General features: G+C 42.6%; 1 protein-coding gene across 1 annotated transcript in view; it reads right to left on the bottom strand.

Moving 5' to 3' along the window:
- Window positions 1-3,876: 3,876 nt before the first annotated feature.
- CNKSR1 (connector enhancer of kinase suppressor of Ras 1) overlaps window positions 3,877-24,404 on the bottom strand; it is an 84,355-nt gene continuing 63,827 nt past the window's right edge. The window contains exons 17-21 of the mRNA XM_083173276.1: window positions 23,937-24,010; window positions 17,401-17,456; window positions 14,148-14,268; window positions 6,021-6,193; window positions 3,877-4,375 (exon numbers count right to left, since the gene is read on the bottom strand). Of these exons, the coding sequence (XP_083029402.1) occupies window positions 4,154-4,375; window positions 6,021-6,193; window positions 14,148-14,268; window positions 17,401-17,456; window positions 23,937-24,010 (646 nt within the window). The 3' untranslated portion in view covers window positions 3,877-4,153. The remainder of the gene's footprint in view (window positions 4,376-6,020; window positions 6,194-14,147; window positions 14,269-17,400; window positions 17,457-23,936; window positions 24,011-24,404) is intronic.

The raw sequence follows: 24,404 nt of genomic DNA, 5'->3' as shown, positions 1-24,404 counted from the left end.
AATACACGGTGCTTTCGCCCATCGAGCGGTAGTAGCACCGTACATTTTTTGTGCACACCCCCGTGAACGCCCATGTTTACGCCCAGTTTCCCTCATTATTTCGGCCGCTCCCCTCCACACGCCTCTATGCCGCCCACAATGACCGTACTCTTGCGGACAGGTTTTTTCGCACGGAAAGACCCGTCCGTGAGCGTTGTGGAGTTGTCGCGCCTGCGCATTGCGAAAGGTACACATGCACAGATCAAAAAAAATCCCGGAACGTACGCGTATGGCCCAACCGCCCGAACCAGAATATCCCCCTCTGACTCCCCCTTGCTCCCTTTCTCTCTCTACACTCCTCTATCTCTCTGTGCTTCTCTACTCCCTCTCTAAGCTCCTCCTCTATGTGCTTTCTCTCCAATCCTGCACTCTCGCGCTGTGCTCCCCCTCTCTCTCTCTGCACTCCATCTCTCTGTGCTCCCCCTCTCTCACTAATATTAAAGTGTACTGGCATTTGCCAAGTTGGAACTATCTCAAGACAGGGTTAGATGGCATGGTACGGGATTAGGTTTAGGACCTAGCAGGAAGGAGTAGGGTCTGGCTGCTGTAAGGAACGATTAGAGGGTAGAGGGTACATGCAGAACCACTATCAGGATTTTCCATATCTAAACAATTGCTCATGATGAAATCCACCAACAGCTATTCTATATTTTAGAATTTTTGCAGTAAGAAGCTGAATAAGAAGTTGTCAATAAGTGTATCATAACCAACCTTCAACTAATAGTGCTCAGTCTCTTAATGGTGGAGAAGGTTGATGTAATGTTTAATTATGCAATATACCAGAGGTTCCCAAATTGGAGGGGTGGAAGGGGTAGGTGTTTAGGACCAATTCAAATTTTGACAGTGAGAGTAATAGGCAAAATCAGTTCTTGAATTCTGTTCCCCACCACATAACTAATATTTATATATATATATATATATATATATATATATATATATATATGATGAGTGCATGGATAAGAGATTTAGTAATGTCTTGCGTAAGATAGGGTTGTATTTTGGATACATAATGTCACCAGATACCTGCAAAAATGTTTACGTACTGCCAAGTGACAGTGGAGAAAATCTAAGGAAGACATCCTCCATTTCAAATATACGTGCTCATCCTAAACAGTTTTATTTCAAGAACCTCATTTCTTCCCAGTTATCAAACCCCAGGCATCTCTTCTTCGGGGGCTGGATTACTGTCAGACAGGAGTCTGAAGGTCAGTACTCAGACATCGGAATCCCGACTGTTTAAATGCCCAACAGTCGGGATCCTGACTGACGGACTATTCTCCCTTGTGGGGGTCCATGATCCCCATAGAGGGAGAATAGAACCTGTGGCGAGCGAAGTGAGCTACCAAGCCCTCAGTGTGGCGAGAGCAAGGGGCTTCTTTGCACTCATCCCCATGTTGCAGCACCGCCAGTCGGGATGCTGATGTCAGGATACTGACTGTCGGTATCCCGATTATCAGACCACCATACCACATCCCTCTTCTTCAAGTTCAACTCCCTCCTCTGCCCATCCTTGCTTTCCTGCCCTTAACTTTGCCACCTATTTAACCCCTCCCCTCTTTAAAACAATGGTACCCAAATCTGTGTAGCTGCCATAGTGATGGTGATAAAGTTATCCAAAATGCCTACATGGTTATTGAAGTAACATTGCCACACATTTGAGAGACTTTCAAATCTGCACCACTAGTTATCTGGACCTTTACAAATTAAAAAGGACTGATGGTGGTCATACTATAAAATACATTTTTAACATTACAAAACACACAAACATGTGTTCTGCCAAAGCCATCTTCAGTTACCTGCAACAAAGCAAGTGTTTAACTTTTCAATCATAACTGCTATTTCAAATAAACTTTTCAGCAAATTCTGATGATGTTTGACACGTTGCACGACCCCCTTTACGTTTGAAAAAACTGATTTAGATTCAAGATGGTGCCCATGTTCAGTACATACCCTAAAAGATAGCCCACCTCACCCATACCAGGGCCGTAACTATGGGGGGAGCTAGGGGATCACACAACCTGGGCGCTGATAAGGGGGATGCTGGACAGTGAGCCAGTCACTCCACAGCAGCTGCCAAGGTCCCTATACATCGCCGCCGGGTTATTCCTCCTCCAGTGACGCCATGGAGTCACATTGAAAGTGAAAAGGCCGTCGGGTGGAGCCTCTAATGGAGGCGCAAAAAGGAGAGGCGGCACACAGACTCTGTCTAAGTGATGAATTTAGAGAGATGCTACAGCCCATGACGATGTCGCATCTCACACACAGACATCCCAAAGATTTACTCAATTAAATTGGATGGAAATTTATGGCCGATTTACACTGTAAATTACAGATTGATTTCTAATATGCCAGTGCTTATTGAAAAAAAGGTCTGTCCTATAGGTAGAAGTGGCAATGCAACACAATTGTGACGCTCATACACGTGTCTGAACCTGCAATTAGACTTCTTGGTCACAGCGCGTGAAAGATCTTCATACATTTCATACTGGCGGATGAGTAAAATATGTCTATGAGATTATGTCAGAGATACTGTATGTGATTGAATTTTGTTTTAAACTTGTAAAAAGCACAAATTAAACTCATGAATTGTTACAGCAGGCAGAGGGTGGAGAAACAATTAACTGTACTGCAGTATTTTGGTGGTGAATGCACTTCGAAGAGGGTAAATGCGAGTCACTGATAAAGTGCATTCTGGGAGACCATTCAGTGTGGTTAGAGATATCAGGATTGCCAAAGCTTTGGAGAAATTGCAAATTGACAGAAGGTTAACTTTACGTGAACATTTGGCTTCACTTGGCAACTGATTTGAACAAGTTCAGCATATTGGTCGTTATTCTAGTTCACTCTTTCTGACAAAATCCTTCTTAGATGGACAAAACCATGTGCACTGCAGGGGGGCAGATGTCAAATGTGCAGAGAGAATTAGATTTGGGTGAGTTATTTTGTTTCTGTGCAGAGTAAATACTGGCTGCTTTATTTTTACACCGCAATATAGATCTCACTTTGAAGTAAAACCCCACCCAAATCTAATTCTCTCTGCACAAGTAACATCTGCCCCACCTGCAGTGCACATCTAAGAAGGATTTTGTCAGAAAGAGTGAACTAGAATTAGGCCCAAAGTGACAAAGAAAGGAACTGAAAATGCAATGTGTGTGTGCCAGATGGGTGCGTGCATGCAAGCAAACCATTCATATGTCAGAGATGATACATGATTTTTTAAATTGATTATGTTGAATCATAGATCCGTCATTATGATCCAGAATCCAAACAACAGTCCAGTGTATAGAAACTCTCAAATTCACCTAAATTATTGTGTGTCATGCACACAGTATGGTCCTGCAGCACTATGTTCCCCGTGGACAATTAATAGTTATTACTATGCAAACATTCTGAATACCCAATTGTGTGGAGCTAGGAGGAAGAAAAGACCACATTAGCTGAAGAAACAGTGTTTTTTTGCTCTAACGCCAATGCCTAACCATACTGCTGCAACAGCAGCACTGGAACAAAACCAATATAGCCCAGACTTAGCACCCTGTGATTTTTGTGCATTCCCAACCATAAAAAAACAACTGCACGGAAAGAAGTTCTTAAAAAATAACACATCTGCAACACTAAAAGTGATGTCACAAAACAGCTTACTGCACGTCAATTGTTAAAATGCTGAATAAAAATAATTCAATGCAGTGGATGCGACTTTGAAAAAAAAATGCCTGGATGGTCTGTAATGATCTTATCCGGAGTATAAAAATCAGTTTCATTGTTTTTCAATCATCTTTTGCATCCAATCAAATGTGTTATATAAAGTGAAGTGTTGTGTTGTGTTGTGTTGAGAACATTAATGGTCCATAATAGACTACATAACCTCTTAGCTGGATTCAAAGCAATAATGACAAGCAATATACAGAAATGGAAGTTAGATAAAACTGGAGTATATGCAAGTCCCATAGTGAAATTACATTTTATAAAAACAAATATTGTACAATATACAATAAACAATTTGCAATATATCAATATTTTATTTCAAAAAAAGTTCTACTACTATATGGTCATCAATCTCAATTAAGCACGAGAAGTGATCATAAATCATTGAACAGTATCAATGGATCACATTTCAATCACTTGCTTCACTTTCCTCGCTTTCCTTTTTGCTTTTGAGGCTTTCCATTATTCCTTCTTGATACAAGCCACCACCACTCTTTCTTGGTGCATGAGGGCTATGTCCTATAGTACCATAGAGTTGCTCATGCTCAGACTTCCACTTCTGAAATGTAGCAGAGTTTAAGTTTGGATTCTCCAGAATTTGGTTCAGTGCTTGCAGTTCTAGCAGCTTTGCCTGCAGAAAACCAAAAGCTTATTAATAAAAGGTTATTAAGAAAAGGTTACACTAAAAGGAACAGCTAGGATCCCATCTTAAACATTGCCACACACTGCGCAGATGTATTAAGTGGTGATAAAGCAGTGAAAATGTGGAAAGCCATTACGCACCAGCCAATCAACTCCTAACTGTAATTTTTCAAACACAGCTGATTGGCTGGTTCTTTATCACCTTCCACTTCATCACCTATTTATCACTTTACCAGGCTTAATACATCTGCCCCACTGTCAGGTAAGTGGTTTTTCTTGGCCAGATGTACTAAGCTTTAAAAGTGATGGAGAGTGATAAACCACCAGCCACTCAGCTGCTCACTGGCACAGGCTGGGTTTGAAAGATGACAGTTATGATCTGATAGGCTGGTAGTTTATTATTCTCCAGTTTATCAGTTTGAAGCTTAGTACATCTGGCCCTGTCTTATGGTGAGTATATCCACTGTCAGATCCAAGCACCAACAATTGCATCTGTTATGCTTGGCACACACTCGCCGATATATTGCCCATTCTTATATATCAACACATCCTGCTGTATGTACTGTGCTACCAGGGCTGATGTCACAGCTGGGTGGGCAAATTCAATAGCAAACTCAGTTGCATGAGAGGGACCAACATTTTGAGGGGCCGATCAGTAAGTTTGTACACTGCTCAGCTGGTCCATGGCAGGTCCACATATCTGTCAGGTGTGTACCCAGCCTAAAGGCCCCCATACGGTAGTCCGACTTGTCCTAAGGACAAGTCAGACCAGATTTTCCTTGAAAGACCCCCGGCAGCTCCCGGGGAGGCTGCTTACGATTTGGCACTTGATGTGCAAAATTATACATGCAATAAATTGCATGCAATTTATTGCATGAATATCCCTGGGGAGCGGTCAGTGGTGGGGGCGGGCAGGGGGGTCCCTGCAGCGCTGGGCATTAAGTCAGCAGGTCCGTGCGCTGACTAATTCACCGGGCAGCGGCGCAGGAAGCGCTGCTGAATTTCAAAACACTAGTCGAACGCTGATTGGCTGAGATTTAGTCAATCAGCATCCACCCAGTGTTTTCAAGTGCCAGGCAAATAGTGCGGGAAGGGCTGCTGAATTTGAAAAATGTGGCCGGCTGATTGACCAGCTGACTTAATGCCCAGCGCTGCAGGGACCCAGCTGCCCGCCCCGTGCTGCACAGACGCCGCTTCCCAGCTGCCGCTGTCTGGACCCTGTGCCCACCCCCCGCCACCACTAGCTGGCCAGAACCCACAGACTGCCCGCCGCTGCATAGGAAGAGGGGTGGTCGGACAGCAGCAAGTCAGTCAATTGCTGGGGTACAATGCGCGCCAGACCGCGCATCGGACCTGAGGGTCATCATATCGAGCCGATTTGGGCCGATTTCACGGCCCAAATCGTTGCAATCGGCCAAAATCGGGCCGAATCGGCTCGGTGTATGGGCACCTTTAGGCATACTGAAAGATTCACATGCCAAATAGAGAGATAATTTTTGCTCAGTCGCAACCATGGTACAATTATCAGCATAATCATCTGATATTGGCTGGGTAGACTGAGAAATAGCCACTTTAATCATATTACCTGTAAAGTGGTACAGAAAGCGCACCTGTTCTCAAATGATCCTGCTCACCTTTAGTGTGCTGTGCATAACCCGTAAAGTGTGCACCTTTTGGTTTATATCTGGATTTTTGTTACGACGGATGAAGGATTTATGATATTCATCTCGGGTCATTGCAGTCTTTTTTCCAATAAGTGAAACACCTCCTTGCTTTAGGCAAGACATCATTATGCTAAGATCATCATCTACATTAAGAAGAAAGTGAAACTGCTTAGAATTGAAAATTTTTCAATATATTATATTACAGAAGAAATTATGGATAGTACATAAAATATTATTACAAACTTTTATAATGGGAACTGGAAAAAATGCTTATTTACGTGGAAAATTTTCAGTTAATAATAGCAACCGAAGGTCCTTCTTGCTTTTAAAACCTATCATTAACCACAAAGATAAATAACTAAAACACGATTTTGTAGTCCCAAGAAAAATTAGCAAATAAATGCAATGCTAATATAAAGAGAGCTGCTCTGTACTTATTTCCCATTTATAATCATAATAATGTTATTTATATAGCACTTTTCTCTAAAAGGACTCAGAGGGGGAAATTTACTAAGATGGGATTTCTATTTCACATGGGATGTTGCTATGGGCAACCAATCAGATACTATTATCTTCTAGACGGTGCTATATAAATGAGTAGATGTCTGATAGGTTAGTAACATGCCATGTGAATAGAACTCCCAACTTAGTAAATTTCTCCCTAAGTGTTTGGGTATGGGTCATCGGGTAGACCCAATGTAGGTCGACATACATTAGGTCAACATCATTAGGTCGACACCTATAAAAGATCGACATGTCTTAGGTTGACATGGACTATAGTTAGACAGGGACTTTAAGTTGACAAGAAAAGGTTGACATGGTGATTTTTATGTCTATGTTGACTCTGGTCATCATGGACACTGTCTAAGTGTACTGCATCCCCTCGTATGGCTCGCTTAGCATGCCATGATTTGGGCATTTTGACTCACTATGCTCGGCACACTATTTTATTCTCCCTCTACGCCCTATTGGATGGTAGGATAAGAAAAACCTTTTTTTGCAAAAAATCCTTTTAAAAACCATGTCGACCTTTGTCATGTTGACGTCAAGTCCCTGTTGACCTATAGTCCATGTCAACCTAAGCCATGTCGACCTTTCATAGGTGTCAAACTATCGCCTTTTTTACCTATACGTGTCAACCATTGAGTCCCTGGCCATTGGGAGTTAGGGCCGCTGATGTTACCTCCTGGACAGTCACCAATCGTCTCTGGAAAAGAACTGACAGAGCTGAAATCAGCAGACCTTTAACTAGGCCATCTTGTAAAAATTATAAAAAAAGACATAACACCTGGAAAATGTCTGCCGAAGCCATGAGATACAAACATAAATATCTTCCAAACCAGATGGTAAATCCTGGAAGTAACTGGTTGTCAGGCTTAAATCATGGTGGAAATCCCTTTTGCTCTTGGTCTCATGAGATAAGCCATCAAAGCCAGCCGAAACAAATCTAGGTAAAGATATGGACCTTGATGAAGTAGAAGAGCAGTAAAGGAAGAGAGAAGGGATCTTCGGCCAGCATATCCCATAGCAGAGTGTACCATGATGAAGACAATCCGGAGAGATTAGGATGAATGGCAGAGCCTCTTGCTGCTGTAGGGCCCTCAGGAGCATTGAGAGAGACAGGAATAGATAACCAAGACAAGTTCCAAAGCTCTGTCATGGCATCCACCAGAACTGCTGGAGGATCCCTTGATCGAGCTCCGTATTGCAGGAGTTTCCTGCTTGGTTGCAAAACTATGAGATTGATGTCAAGGAGTTCCCCACCTGGATACCAGCTCTGAAAATACCTGAGTGATTCTCCCACTCACCTGGATCTGGCGGCTGAGAAAATTGGTTTAATAAATTTTCAATCCCGGAATATGGGCTGCTGAGATTACAGGAACCCAGCATTCTGCCCATCTGAGAATATGGGCCACTTATTTCATTGCACGCCAACTACTAGCGCTGCCCTACTTGTTGACATACAGTAAGCTACAGCTGTGGCATTATCTGAAAGAATTTGCACTGATTGATTCTGGATGTCCTGAGCTTGCAGCAGGGCATATCGGATTGCCCTTAATTCCAGAAGATTGATGGGAAGAGAAGATTCCTTGGTGGACTAAAGACCCTGGAAGTGTGTGCATTGAATCACTGCCCCCAATCCTTCCATAGTGATGATAACCCATTCCTAAACGACTGAGCCACCGATGGAGAGATTGAAGAGTCTGTGCAGACAACCAGAACATTTGCCTATTCAAGTGAAGAACATCTTTGCCTATCACTGTAACAAATGGTTCTGAAGAGGTTAGCATGACATCTGGCAAATGGGACCGCCTCAAAAGACGACATATCTTTTCCAACAGTTGCATGCCCCTGAGGATCAAAACCTATGACTACCCGAGTAAAGTCCTCACTCTGGACTGGATCTCAAGAATCTTTTCCTGCAACAGGAAAACCCGATGACACTGGGCATCGAACAGAAGGCCCAAATGCGCCATCTGCGGATACGGAATGAGAGCGGATTTGAGGATATATTTTTTTTCTTTTTAATTTTTTTATTATTCAAGCATTTTGTATCAATGTAAATAACACTGACAATCAAGAATTAACATACCGTATAGAAGAAAAAGTTAAAATACATAATGCGACTAAATGTTTGGATAGTACAACATGTTGAAAATATCACATACTGCATGTAATGAGAAGTAATGTATTAAACAGAAAGAAATGAAATTAGCCATATATACACATTGATTACAAAGAATGATACTCGGCGCTGCTAATTGGCATAAAAAAATAATGTCTGCTGAGTGAATACGTTTGCGGACACACTGCTTGAGTTTGTAACAATTTTTATAAAGGTATAAAAAGGGGAAAAAACAATTAGACAGTCACATACATATATAAGTAACAATTGGTATCAACACATTAAGATACAATTAAAAATATAGTTACAATCCTAAATGAGGTCTCCAGTGATATGCAGAATAGTATGGATTCTGCTGATGTATAAAATAGACAGTTTGTGTTAATACACGGTTTTTAAAGGTAGGTAAATAGTAGCCACTATAAATGAGTACAAGCCAATCCTTTTAGCGTGTAATGGACACGCAAGTGGCTTATGTGGGCAATGAGGGACCAAGCACGCATAGGTTATCTGTTATCCAGAAGACGTTTTTTAGGGAGCAAAAAACTGTTTGTGAATGTTGGTAATATGCTCACCTAATAGGTATATTGTCCAATCCACACGGAGCGCCGGTTAATAGGCAGCCAGAGTGGCTTATGACGTTGAAAAGCCGGTACTTGATGATAGCTGCGCCGGTTTTGGAAATTAGCCGTGATGGTAACACAAGTATTGCACGGTGTCCGTGCTGGCAGGAGTAGTAAGCCGGCAGCACTTCCAATGCAGGAGATGGGTGTAGAAGGGCTGTGCACGGTGTCCGCGCTGAACGGCCTTGTGTGCCGACGGCGCTTCCAGTGCAGAAAGCAATGTAGGTAAACGGTACGTGGTGTCCGTGCTGAGGGGCCTGATGAGCCGGCAGCACTTCCACGGCGGGTGACAGTTGATAGCGTCTAGCGTGGTCCAACTTGGGCAAACAGGAGACCTCACACTGAGCTTTTGCTGACGTCAACGCGTTTCGTAACCACTCGTGTGCTGGAAACTTTTTCAAGACGGATCATCACGGGCTAATTTCCAAAACCGGAGCATAAGCCTATTAACCGGCGCTGTTTTTTGCTCCCTAAAAAACGTCTTCTGGATAACAGATAACTTATGCGTGCTTGGTCCCTCATTGCCCACATAAGCCACTTGCGTGTCCATTACACGCTAAAAGGATTGGCTTGTACTCATTTATAGTGGCTATTATTTACCTACCTTTAAAAACCGTGTATTAACACGAACTGTCTATTTTATACATCAGCAGAATCCATAATATTCTGCATATCACTGGAGACCTCTCATCTAGGATTGCAACTATATTTTTAATTGTATCTTAATGTGTTGATACCAATTGTTACTTATATATGTATGTGACTGTCTAATTGTTTTTTCCCATTTTTATACCTTTATAAAAATTGTTACAAACTCAAGCAGTGTGTCCGCAAACGTATTCACTCAGCAGACATTATTTATTTATGCCAATTAGCAGCGCCGAGTATCATTCTTTGTAATTTCTGTTTTTTGTAATGAGCTCGGGTGATCTCATTTGATACTGGCAGCAGCTAACTGGGAATTTTTATTACTATATATAATTTTTTTTTTATTAAACTAACCATCACTATTGATTGAGCGCCAGGATTTTTGTTTTCTGGGGAGGGGTTATTAACTCCATCCTAGTAACAAGAATAATTTCATATATACACATTGATTTAAGGATACATAGCTTCAATCTTCCAATTTTCAAGTTTTCCAAATCCTAGAAAAAAGAAGGCGGAAGCTACGGCCGTAGCACACATCCTGGTAGCAAACAATGAGTTAACAAATAACAGTATAAATTATCAGCCTGCAATCTTAAATATAAAAACAGAAGTAGGCTGAAAAAATAAATGAATATTGGCAGCACTACAAGCAAAAGTAATCAAGGTATGTCTAGTATGAGAAAAACATTTAGGTTTTGACTTTTGAGTAACATACGATCTACTCAAGTTACAGCCCCTAAGAGACTTGTAGAGGGTGGTAGAATAAATACTGTGTGGGGAGGGATGAGTTGGAAATCGACACTCCAAAACCTTCCAAAGATGGCTGAAACCTTTTGAAAACCAAATGGAGTATGCTTATAGCATTCAATGGCTCTTGGTGTGGAGCAGTCATTGATAGCATCTCTTTGTTGAGGTTTATGACTGGCACCATGGAAAATACTGGTGTTATAGTGCCCAAAGATGAACTGGAAAAGTTAATCCCATGGTACGATGCTGAAGCAAATTCAGAAGTGTGCACCTCAAAGTGTGTGGATTTAGGAGAAACAAGCTCCTCTACGGGGTTTAAGTCACTAGGTTCCTCTATGGGGCAAACGTCAATAGGATCAGCAACCTCAAAGTCTTCCTGTAACAGGGGAGGCACATTGAAATATTGAGACCGGTAATCTAAAGAAGCTTGTGTGTGATCAAATAGAGATAATATATGACTGTCTAAGTAGGGTTTTAGCAGTTGTGACACCTCATTTGCCAATTGGGTAGCAAAATCAGTAATGTCAGGCATTATGAAAGTGAGTACTTGTGTATTATCACGGCGCCCACGATATTAAGTCATACGACTTATAATCGCATCGCATGCCATACACCCGATGCACAGCGATGCGATTTTAAATAGTATAAGCCACCTATACGATTTTTAATTGTATAAGCACCCTAATGGGAGCTTACAATGTTAAATGCACCCCCACGCCACCCCCACTATGACCGCCAACCCGAAGCGTGGCGAGCGCAGCGAGCCCGTGAGGGGCGGCGTTACGCTTCCTCCGACCTTTTCATACCCCCACTATCCACCTCGGCGTGGAGTTGATTTTATATAGTGTGGCGAGCGCAGCGAGCCACCGTGCCCGAAGCGTGGCGAGCGTACGCATATTACTTTACATGTATTCCGCGTCCCCTCTCGTGGCTCGCCGCGCTTCGGGCTCGGTGGCTCGCTGCGCTTGCCACACTATATAATATCAACTCCACGCCGACGTGGATAGTGGGGGTATGAAAAGATCGGAGGACGCGTACTGCTGCACTCGCCGCCGTTGGGGGTGCTTTTAACATACTAAGCACCCATGACGTTTAATTATCTTATAGGGGGCATTTTTAACATTGAAAAATCCATTAGGGTGCTTATACAATTTTAAATCGCATACCATTGTATATGCGATACAATGGCATACAATGCGAAGATATACAATTTAAAATGGTATAACATCGCCTGCCATCGCGTAACATTGCATCGCATCGCATACCATCGTATGCCTTATGGTCTGCAATGCGATGGGCGCCGTGCTAGTACACAAGTACCTGAAAGTGTCAGTATACACAAGTATTTAAGTTAGTGAACAAAAAAATTATATAGAATAATAGCAAAATTCATAGTGTCCCAGAAATAGCAATGTACTAAAGCAGACAGTGAATCCAATTTAATACGCTAATATAATATGCCACTAGGTGGTGCTGTTGCTGTAATAAACTAATCTGTCTGAACAATATGTTCCAAGTCAAGGGAGCCAGCAGGAAACTATTTTCGTGCAAGACTCCAGAAGCCACCTACACTCTCGGCGAAACTGAATTTTTTCTCCTAAAATAATATTCGCCGTATTCAATGTTCACTATTCACAGAAAGTGAACAGTGAATGCCGGCCAATTCGCTGTTTCATAGTTGCTGCTATTGGCTTTTGGTTTTCAATGGGAAAATCAGCACAGTTCGCCAAAAGTGTATTCAATGCCAAAATGGAGAACTGTGTTCGCTTCTTTTTTTTTGGGTGAAGTTCTCCGTTCTTTTTTTTTAACATCTTTTTTAGGTGAACTGTAATTTGTAGTTATTAAAGCACTGTATAATAAATTTCTAGATGGACAGTCACTAGTTTGACCACTAATGGTCGACAGTGACTTGAAATAGTCGACATACCATAAATCGACATTGACAGAGTCATGGGCATGGTCGACATCCACAAGGTCAACATGCGGTGTCCATGATTTTTGGTAGTTATGTTGTCATGTGTCGACATGGACACCATATAAGTGTCCCATGTCCCCTCGCATGGCTTGACGCACTCACCATGCTTATATTGTCACTCTATGCCCACTTGGGATAGTATTGACCAAGTCGGTCTGCAAAATAAAAAAAATACATGGAAAATGAATGTCAACCTTGTGGCTCTAATTAATGCTTAAGGGTCATAACTGTGTACAAACCCAAACCATTATACTGGCAATAGACTTTTTCGATGTTCATGTGAAATCAATGGTTATTTCCAAACATAACCTTTCTCATTAAAGTTAACTTCATTTTGTAGACTCATCAGATACTGTAGCATTCTTCCAGTAGTCTACTGGTGGTCTTTAGACAGCTGTGCATGGGTAGAAATGTAATCCTTGGAGAGTAGTGGTTTCCTCATTGCTATCTACACTATTATTCAGTGTGCCTGATGCAATGACCAATCAGTGTTTATGCAGGTCTGAAATAGACTTCTATTTTAGATTTTCTCTGACTGTTAGCCCAGTTGTACCCTATGAATTTATACTACCTTGAATTTAGCCTGTCCAGCTGTTAATAGAGATCAGTGATCTCTAGAATATGAGTGCTATAAGTGGTGGATCCTTAAAAATGACACGGTGTGTGTATGTTTGTGGAAGGGTGTTCGGCTTTGGTTTGGGTGGTTTGGTTGTGGGATGGGAACTTAGGTTTAGGAAGGTTAGGGAGGATGTTTGGCTGTGGGATGGGTGCCTAGGTGGGTGCCGGATGGCGCCCCGACAGTCGGGATTTTGACTGCTCCCTCATGGGGGTCCACGACCCCCATAGAGGGAGAATAAAATAGGTGGCGAGCGCAGCTCGCCACCGTGCCCGCAGCGTGGTGAGCGCAGCGAGCCCACAAGGGGCTTCATTGCGCTCCCCCCGCTGTGCAGTCAGGATTCCGACGTCTGACTAATGACTGTCGGAATCCCGACTGTCAGGCAAATATACCACACCCGCTTAGGTTTATGGTGAAGGTTAGGAATATGGGTGAGATGTGGCTGCAGGAATGGAGGTCTGGTTGTGGGATTTTGGTCTGGCTGCGACATGACATGATAAATATTTTTGAACAATTAATTGTTTATGGTTAATAGCCCGTATAAAGGGCAACTATAGTTTTTGTAATGTTCCCCAAGATGAAGGGAAGTCACGGCATATGTGAGGAGAGACATTAGTGGGAGTTCCTAGCAGCCGCATCAGCTGAAGATGTAGGGTAAGAGCAGCCTAGCTGATTGAAGGGGTGGACGGAGACAATTTTCGCAGCAATCAAGCTGAATCCGCCACTCAGCACTGCTAATGTACTCTAGAGCCATACTTCAGTAATAATTGCCCATTCAAAATATGGATATGCATTGCATTATATGCAAAATAATCCTGTGTGGCAAAGATTTTGAGTGTGCATGTTATGCATCTTACTGTACCTTGACTTTGGGCATTAATTGATTTTGGCAACTGTCCTCCTTCTGCCCCCTCTTCCATTGCAGATGGTGACCTTGCTCCAGGCATGTTCTTATTAGGTGACTGTACCAACTGTTTCTTTATCTGAAATATGAATTTATGGGAGTATGTTACACTAAATACTTGCCACAATTTCAATAGAATAAACAGGACATGAAGGTATAATAATTCATACTGTACAGATGTGTCCTCATTCATGTAGCCTCAAAATGCTATGAAAGGGACTGGCCAGGTCTCGTGCAACCCTGATAATGTTGGGCATATTTTTTGCTTAAAATTAATCTTAATCACAATGCGATGTGACAAGGACACACAGGCAGACTGTGCTGACTAATATGTTATATGCCACTTGTACTTTTTGTGTGACCAAGTCTGCATGCAGAGCAGAACAGAAATTGTATTGAATGAAAAAAACTTTGGCTGCTAAATTGTAGCACTTTGTGTACAGATTCAGAGACTCAGAATTAGAGGTGCTAATATACAGTACACGTTGTTCTCATTATTTGTGAAGTCCTGCTTCATCTCCAGATCACATAAACTTGTGGTCAGTCGGCCCTAAAAACCAACAGTCTCCTCTTTCAAATGGTACCAGTCTTGAGTCTAGAACACCTAGAACCAGAGATATCAGGGTGCAAAATGGACACATTTTCCACATAGGCAATAATGAGCACATTAATTCAGACCCACCATGGGTTCTGACACTTGCCGTTAGCCTTTTAGGGGTCTCAGAAAATGAGGGTGTATTTAATCTGGTAGCAAAACGTCTCCCCTTCCATATGATCCCAGTGTCGCCGCTTTCATATGGTACCAGTCTCGAGTCTCTAGGACACCTAGAACCGGAGATATCAGGGTGCAAAATGGACACATTTTCCCCATAGACTATAATAGGCCATTAATTCAGACCCACCATAATTAATACTTTGCATACTAAGTAGCACTTTGCGTGCTAAGTGTCACAAACAGCTTTTATGGTACTGCCCTGTAACAGCTACAGCTATAAGTGATGTCTCTAGAAGTATAATGGGAAGACATACTCCTCACTAAGGCCCTTATTCTGGTTCACTCGCAAAGGCAAATTCCATCTCAAATGGACAAAACCATGTGCACTGCAGGTGGGGCAGATGTAACTTGTGCAGGAATCATTCAGCTTTGCGAGTCAACCAGAATTACCTACTAAGTGTGGAGCTTTTTATGTCTCCCCATTATACTTCTAGAGACATCACTTATAGGTACAATAAAAGCTAAGTTCTACTTGGTGCGCAAAGTATTGTTCATGGTGGTTTTGAATTAATGGGCCCATTATAGTCTATGGGGAAAATGTGTATACTTTGCATCCTGATATGGTAATGTGAAGTTTATGTGATACCGGCAATAGAAGTGGCAAGCAGCCACAGATGGGGTCTTCTTCAATTGTCTGCCTGGCTTGCAGGGATTTCTGGCTAGGGGAGTTGGACGCAATTTTGAGTATTCACACTGGCCTAATTGATTGCGAAAAGTGCAGTTTTCCAGGGGATGGAGAGCCAGCATTAAGCAATGTCATTATGCTAGCTAAAACACGGACAATGGGGAAGTTATGTGAGCATCTAAGTCCCAAAGCCAATACGGTCCATGATCTGCTGGTTGGAATGATAATCTAACATTCCCTAATTATATACTTCAGCATTTATTACAGTGTCAGCAGCTTTGGTGTAAAAGTACGCTGCTATAGAATTCCTATAGCTTAACCCTATGGATAACTTAAAAATGGGGTAAAAGCTTAATTTCTCGGGTTTTGTTTTTTTAAGACCCCCCACAAGTCTAACGTCAAGCACCAGAATCCATGGTGGGTGTGATTATTGGGCTCATTATTGTCTATGGGGAAAATGTGTCCACTTTGCACCCAGATATGTCCGGTTTTAGATATCCTAGACTCGAGAAACTCAAGAAACTCCTAGAGACTACTAGTTTATGTGACACCAGGAAGGGAAGCAGCAAGCAACCACGTGTGTGACACCAAGCTTTCAGGGGTTTCTGGCTTCCTCTGCAGCCAGGGCGCCATCGCCGGACTGTGGAGAGGTGACAGTGAGCAATCCTGCGTTCTGGTGGTCAGCTCCTGCCAGGTGCTCATCTCCCTATTGCACAGCAGGTGCGCCCAAACCTGGACAGTAGTGCAGGTAGGGGACCAGAGCTGTGGGTTGATCACTGCAGTGGCTGTGCCCTTGTCAGCAGCCCCTGTGTGTTTAAATAATGTAATGAAATATACCTTCAGCATGTATGTAAAAAGTGATCTCATGCCATCAGTTAGGCTTACTCTACCGCAGTGGTAGCCAACTACAGTCCTTGAGAGCTACCAACAGTTGACATAGTTGTTTCACACCTAGCTGCTGCACAGGTGCACTCATTACTCACTAACACATTTTAAAAAGATCCACAGGTGGAGCTAATTACTTCACTTGTGATTCTGTGAGGAGATCTGGAACACATTAACTGTTGATAGCTGTTGAGGACTGGAGTTGACCCCAGCTCTACGGGAACTGAAGGACGGTATGTTGCCACGGGGACATTGCCTCAGACGCTCCACCTGACCACTAAACATTATGCGGACCATTTGCCTGAGCTTTTATTGTACTGTACTGTACTGTACAGTTGGAACTGCTGCACAGTTCGCCGAGAAAGAGATGCACAAGCATGTCATATATAAGCCTGTCCGATACTCGGCGAATCACGCAGCTCCATCAGTACTGTATTGCATATCAATCTGCCGCAGGATTAATGGAGTAATATACACCCAGTGGTGGCGATGTGTATTGCATGCATATTGTATGGCATGCCTCAATGCACCTGTGTCTGAGTGCGCTTCAAAAGTGGTGCGCCAAAACCCAAGCCTAGGCACACTGGTGCAATGGATGACCATGGCTCCATCTGTAGGCTACTATTTTCTCCATTTTCTCTCTTAATGACCCTTCATAAATCTACAACTCAGTCGCACAAAGAAATATAGGTGTCATATTTAATTAGACAACATACAGTCTCCTTGTGAATACTTGTCACGTCTTGTTGCTACTAAAGTAAACTTTCAGCAAAACAAACGCAGACAAATATGCCTGATGCAAAAATATTCTTATGCGATCTGATGTGTCAAGAGGAGCTGTTAGTGACACTGTAGCAATGATGTAGGAGGACACAAATGTATTTTACCAATGAGGGAACACAAACAGAAGTGAGAGTGAGACTTACCACATCTTGTGCTTTGAAGTGATCATCATCCTCTGCCTCGGTCTCACTGTAACAATCTGAGAACAATATACAGGTCGGTAAAGTATAGTCTTAAGCCTCATCCGACTGACGGGCTAAAGTTTATGCTTATATAATTCTCAAAAGTTTTGTAACATGAAAATGTTTTTAATTTAATGGACCTTTATAGGCCTTTAACCCCTTCGGTGGTATGGCCGGAAATTTCTCGGGCTGAGCTACGCTGCAGGAGCGGACTCTCCAGAGAATTTTTTTTGCATACCACTGTAAAGAAAGGGTGTGCCAGTGGTGCCTCCAGCTGTGAACCACTGGTGCACCATCATCCACCCTTTCGCTAAACCCCCCCCCCCCTCCACCGTTGCCAATGCTCTCCGTCGCCTCCAGATTTGAAAAAACTGCCCCGAGCGCAGGCGAAATGCGTTATTAGAGGAGCTGTTTTAACGGGACTCCCGCTCTGTCATTCCTGCCAGGTCTACAGGATACCTGGGAGGCATTGGAGTCCACAAGTGGTGTCCCCGCACATGGCAGTGTCAGCGGCTGCAACCATCCACCATCAACGCAGGCTGCCAGTGGGGAGACGCAACACACTGGCTAGATCTCCAAGCCATGTGCAGAAGTGACAGTGCTAGCAGCGGCACAGTGACCTAAAAGGCTGCCAGCAGGGCAAAACTCCATGATGGCTGGATCCCCAAGCTACACGTAGAAGGCAGGCAGCTGGGAGCAGAGGAAGCACTCCCAAATCAACAATTAACCAATTAACAGCCACCGCAAGTTCCACTAGAGGTAAGAGGCACAATTCCCCTAAAGCATCGTCTGAGGCTACCCCTGATGCCGAGAACCGGTAAAGACCCATAAATAACCGGAGGTATATATACTTTATGATTGTGACATCCTAGCTGAGCAGATATACCTGCCAGATATATTTCCAACTTAAAAACTGCTATGAAATACAAACAAAATCCAGTATATACGCGGGGCATGGTCACACACCTCCCGTTGACCACATCCCTTTTTAACTGTGGCCAGGAGGAGCTTTCAGCTGCACACATTTTAGACAAGAAAAGGTAAGTATGGTATAGGTGCACTGAAAGTCTAGATATAACTCATAAAATTTAACTTTTAATGATATTCAATAAAACTGGTGAAATATTAAGTTACATTTTATGAGTTATATCTAGACTTTCAGTGCACCTATACCATACTTACCTTTTCTTGTCTAAAATGAAAGTCGTACATTTTCCAAGGACATATCACAATGCATGAAAACAACATAAATAGCATAGAAACATCATTCAATTATAGTCATGTAGATGTTACTCAGAGCATGTGTATTATTCTAGGACAGTTTTTTAATGCAGTCATCCACAAATTCTGCTGTTAAGGCACCATACCAGTCAAAGATATCAATGGGTCAGCACTGAAGTACTAAGTAAGTCACTTGTGGCTATGTATGGATATACTTAAAACCTGGATTGCTAGGGTGACTTGAGGAATGAAGGCCTGTCTGCTAATTAGAGGATTCACAAACGGAGCAATTATCGATTGACTGCACATGAATATTGCTCGTATAACACATGAGAGAGGGTGAATGGCCTTGTCAAAACAATGAACACATCAAAGTCCAAATCTCTGTCTAAATGAGAGTCTGTGGCACTATATGAACAGTGCAGTCCACAAGCGTCATCCAACCAACCTGGACAAACATTACTCCCAAGCAGTGTGCAAACAGCTGGTTAGAAACTTACCCCAACAGACATAAGGGGAAATTTACTAACGGAAATACGCACCTTCGTATTTTATGTGTATTCATATTTTCGGCATTTACTATGCCGAAAATACGTAAATTTCTAATCGTATTCATGGTGCAGATGGGGCAGGTCCCATCTTGGCAGGGGATGGCGATGGCGACGCCAGCCTCCATCCCCCGCCAGCACCATCTGCATAGCGAGAAGGGGACGCGCGCGCGTCCCCTTCCGACGGCGCTTCCAGCCGCTCCCCCGGGTCACCGCCAGCTTGTCAGCGGTAACCTGGGGTCCCCGCCGCCTGCCCGCACCCCCCCCCCCCCTAACCCTGTCCATCTCCCTGAGGCGGAGACGGACAGGGTTCCCGTCGCCCCGCCGACGGAGATTGTGACGCGCGTGTGCGTGAGACGCACGCGCGTCTCAGTCAGATGGTTAGGCAGGCCGCTGGTGGATCGCCAGCGCTGACGTTCTGGCGATTCGCCAGCAAGGAAGAGGCCTGCCCCATCTGTACATTTGTTTTTGTATTTAGGAATACAAATGTATAAGCCATCAAAAGAATACGACTAGGAATCCCCAATCATTCGAATGGTGATTCAAAATTACGGCCACACAGTCTAATCCCAGAATTCTGGGAGTGGAAACTCCAATCTAGGGATTGAAATCCCGGTGTTTTTGGGGCCAAATCCCGGGAACCCGCTGATCCAGGGATTGGCCACCGTAATTTTGACCCCGTCGACCTATTGCATGTCAATCTTTTTTGATAGACCTATTCACTGTTTATATAGATACTGCAGAGCTATCAACTGGAACCAGTTTAATGCACATAAAAGTAGCAGTTTTAATAAGATGGAAGTTCTCTTGAAGATGGTATGTTGTCCATAGCAACCACTCAGATTCTACTTCTTATTTATTTAGCACCTTCTAGAAGATAATAGATCGAATCTGGTTGCCATCTTCAATAGAACTCCCTGATGGACCTCTAGCATCTATCATGGAAGTGAAGGGAACAAGTAACCACTGTTAATGAGCATGTGATAATTAAAAATGAATGTATGAGAGATGTGGGGGCCCACAATTTCTAGTTATGCCCCTGACCCGGAGGCAGAACTGATAGGCCGTCCCCTTTACATAATAACATAGTAATGAACGCTGAAAAAAGACGTTAGTCCATCAAGTTCAACCTACTGTATCTAACTTGTACCTACTGACTTAGTCAAGTCATATCTATAGGATTCCCTTAGTGGCCAAAAATGTATCCAGTTTTGATTTAAATTAATTAACAGTAGTTGCTGTGATCACCCCCATCGGCAACGAGTTCCAGAATTGTACTGCTCTAATGGTGAAGAATCCTCTTCTTAATTCAGTACAGAATTTATTTTCCTCGAGCCTCAGTACATGTCCTCATGTCCTAAGTATAGGCCTGTTAGTGATTAAATCATGTCCTAGATCCATATGGTTCCCAATCCTGTATTTGAACATACTAATCAAATCACCTCTCAACCTCCTTTTCTCCAGTGAAAACATATTCAGCCTGTTTAACCTATTATTCTAGTATTCTAGTGATTTGAGACCTATTTACTAGCTTAGTCGCAGGTACTTATGTATTAGCCATTGCCGGGTGCCCTGCTAATATGTTACTTACTTAGTGCGGGCGGCTTGAGCAGCGGCCTCAGCGGGCTGAAGGGCGGGTGGTGGGGTTTCAGCGGCGGGCGGCCAGAGGGGGGAGATCCCGGGAGGCTGGATGGGGGAGATCCCAGTGGGCTGAAGGCGGGCGGCGGTGATTCAGTGGCGGCCCGGTGGAGGGGGGAGATCCCGGCAGCACCCGTAATTCAGTGTACTGCTGCTGGGGTAGCATCACATGGTTTCCCTGCTCCCCAGCGAATTGCGTACATTGCTGCCGGCGGGGACTGCCATGGCGGACACGAGTGCGGGGAGCCGAGTGCCAGAGGAGGGGAACGCTGGTGCAGGTGACATCGTTGAGGGAAATTATAATGCACTACACACACACAAAGGACACCCACTAACACTATCATATCCCCACTCCCCGTGGGGAGTGCTCCCTGCACTCGTGTCCGCCATGGCAGTCCCCGCCGGCAGCAATGTACGCAATTCGCTGGGGGAGCAGGGAAACCATGTGATGCTACCCCAGCAGCAGTACACTGAATTACGGGTGCTGCCGGGATCTACCCCCCTCCACCGGGCCGTGTGGAGTTAATTTTATAAAGTGTGGCGAAAAATGACGTAGTTTACGTAAAGGACGTAGTTTACGTAAATGACATAGTTTACATAAATTGCATAGTTTACATAAATTGCATAGTTTACATAAATTACATAGTTTACATAAATTACATAGTTTACATAAATTACATAGTTTACATAAATTACATAGTTTACATAAATTACATAGTTTACATAAATTACATAGTTTACGTAGCCAGCATAGTAGTTTATTGGTATTCTCAATACACCACTACGCAAACTACATAATGGACGTCCTGCTAATAGTACCTAGTCGCACTTCTCTGTACCTGTTCCAATTCATTTATGTCCTTTTTAAGGTGTGATGCTCAGAACTGAACACAATATTCCAAGTATGGTCTCACCAATGCCTTGTAAAGAGGCACTATCACATTGGAATCCCTTGAATCCATACCCCTTTTAATGCATGCCAGTGTCCGGTTTGCTTTTGCTGCTGCACTTGAGCAGTGTGCACTATTACCCAATTTTTCATCTATGATGACCCCCAAGTCCTTCTCTACAGCAGAATTCCCTATAATAACTCCATTTAGCCTATAAGTAGCTTGTTTCTTTTTGTTCCCATAATGAATTACTTTACATTTTTCAATGTTAAACTGCATTTTCCACATTTCCGCCCACCTTTCCAGTTTATTTAAGTCACTTTGTAGTGTTTCCACATCCTCTCCTGAGTTAATTTCCTTACTCAATTTTGTGTCTTCTGCAAATATTGCAATTTACTTACTATGTCACGTCCAATATCATTAATGAATATATTAAGGTGGGTCCCAATATTGAACCTTGCGGGAACCTTGCGGGACACCACTTTGGACCTTACCCCAGCTGGAAAGTATGCCATTTACCACTACTCTCTGTCTCCAATTGTGCAACCAGTTTTTAACCCATTAACAAATTTTATCTCCTAACCCTAAATTATTTAACAGATTTCCCTAAGTCCTGACCACTACTGACTTCCTCATATAAGCTAATTAGTCTGACATGATCTATTTTTGACGAACCCATGCTGAGCCTTACTTATCACCTTCTCCTGTTCTAAGAAATTTTGGATACGATCTCTTATTATTCCTTCTAATATTTCCCCACAATGGATGTAAGGCTGACCGGTCTATAATTTTCAGAGTTAGTTTTGCTACCTTTCTTCCATATTGGTACTACGTTAGCTATGCGCCAGCCCCTTGGCACCTTACCAGAGTTTATTGATTCCTCGAATATCAGATATAATGATAGTGCTATGACAGAACTCAATTCTTTTAGTATCCTAGGGTGTATTTCATCTGGGCCAGGACATTTGTTACTATTTAGGTTCTGTAATCTATTTTTGACTATTTCCTCAATGACACATACAGTTTGTGAGCAATCAAGAGCTGAGCATTTAATTTGTGGGAGATCTTCTGAAGATTCTTCCTTTGTAAATACCGAAGCAAAAAATGTATTGAATAATTCCGCATTCTCTTTTCCTTCTATTACCAGGGTACCCTGCTTATTTTGTAGTGGGCCAATATGTTCCTTCCTTAACCGTTTCCCGTTTATATAATTGTAGTTTTTTGGGGGATTAGATTTGCTATCTGCGGCTCGTTTACGTTCAGTCTTTAATTTAACCATTTTGATTTAGTATTTTTGCATTTCTTATTACATTATTTATATGAAGCAAAGGACTTGGGTGTCCCATCTTGTTTAAAAGCTTTGAATGCCCTTATTTTTTTTAGCTATTTCTAATTTGACTTTGCTGTTAAGCCACATAGGTTTCCTCTTAATATCTGTTATTTTATTTCCCCTAGGAATAAACTTATCAGTGCCCTCCAGCAGTATTTTTTTTTTACGTTTACCACCTTTTAGTAGTATCCATACCTCTAAATAATTCCTTCCAGTTTATATACTTTAAGGACTCCTCAAACTTACAAAAGTTTGCTTTTCAGAAATGTAAGGACCTAGTTACTCCAATATAATTATCTTTGTTAAAATAGTACCTAGTCGCACTTCTCTGTACCTGTTCCAATTCATTTATGTCCTTTTTAAGGTGTGATGCCAGAAGTGCGACATGGCCATTCCAGACATATCTGTGTGGGGGCGTAGAAAAGAGGCAGCAGGTGGGAGAGGAACAGGTTAATTGTGCTCAATTACATCCCCTCTATACAGTTCACACAAAACTTGCATGTGTTCTATTGCAAAATAGAATTATAACTGTGGGTGGAGATGGGGGGGCATATAGACACTAGCATATATTTTTTTGCTAACATATTTTTTAAATGGAGGGAACATGGAAATAAGTCAGTGGTCGCGTTCCTTACCTATATTTTTCATCTTTTAGGGAAAAAGGCTGATAAGCATTTCAGAATTTATTTTTCCAATAACTAATGAAGTGTAAGTAAAAGTATTTTTGGAGCACCTAAAGCACCAAAATAATTTAAATACTCTGAAATGAATAGATATTAGAATGAAATCATGGCCAACATCTTGTACAGAGCAATTATTTGATACCTAATTTATCAACAATAGGACACTTGACATTAGGAACATAAATACCTTCCTCTTTCGAATGATTGGAGTTTGGTGGAGCTTTAAATTTCTGCAGTGCTTTTATCAGACAGGTCACCCACCTGCACAAGGATACAATGGGTAATACATTACTGGCTAATAAGGATCGGTGTACAGTGTATAATATAAAACAAGGAAGAAATTGTTTAATACTACAGATTTTATAGAGTATCAGCTAAAAATTGTATACGAGCTCTAAAGTAAGAAAGTGAATGTCAAAGAGGAAAAAACAGAAACGGCAGTATATATTACATGTGCGGCAGTGTGGGGAAATATTTGGCAATGTTCCCTGCAGTGCTTTGAGGGACCATTTGTTCGGCAGACCCCTACACTACACACAGCTTGTGTCCTGGAGTGCACTGTGGACTGCTTTATACGAATACATTTCTCATAAGATGTATCAAAGCTCACAGGCATCTCCCTTGACCCCGATGTGGCAAAATCCCCTGTTTCTTC

This window comes from Crinia signifera, chromosome 2 (assembly GCF_055691185.1).
Source record: "Crinia signifera chromosome 2, ASM5569118v1, whole genome shotgun sequence".
In the NCBI taxonomy this organism is placed as follows: domain Eukaryota; kingdom Metazoa; phylum Chordata; class Amphibia; order Anura; family Myobatrachidae; genus Crinia; species Crinia signifera.
The sequence above is the reverse complement of the archived record's forward strand: the minus strand, read 5'-3'. Positions and strand labels throughout refer to the sequence as shown.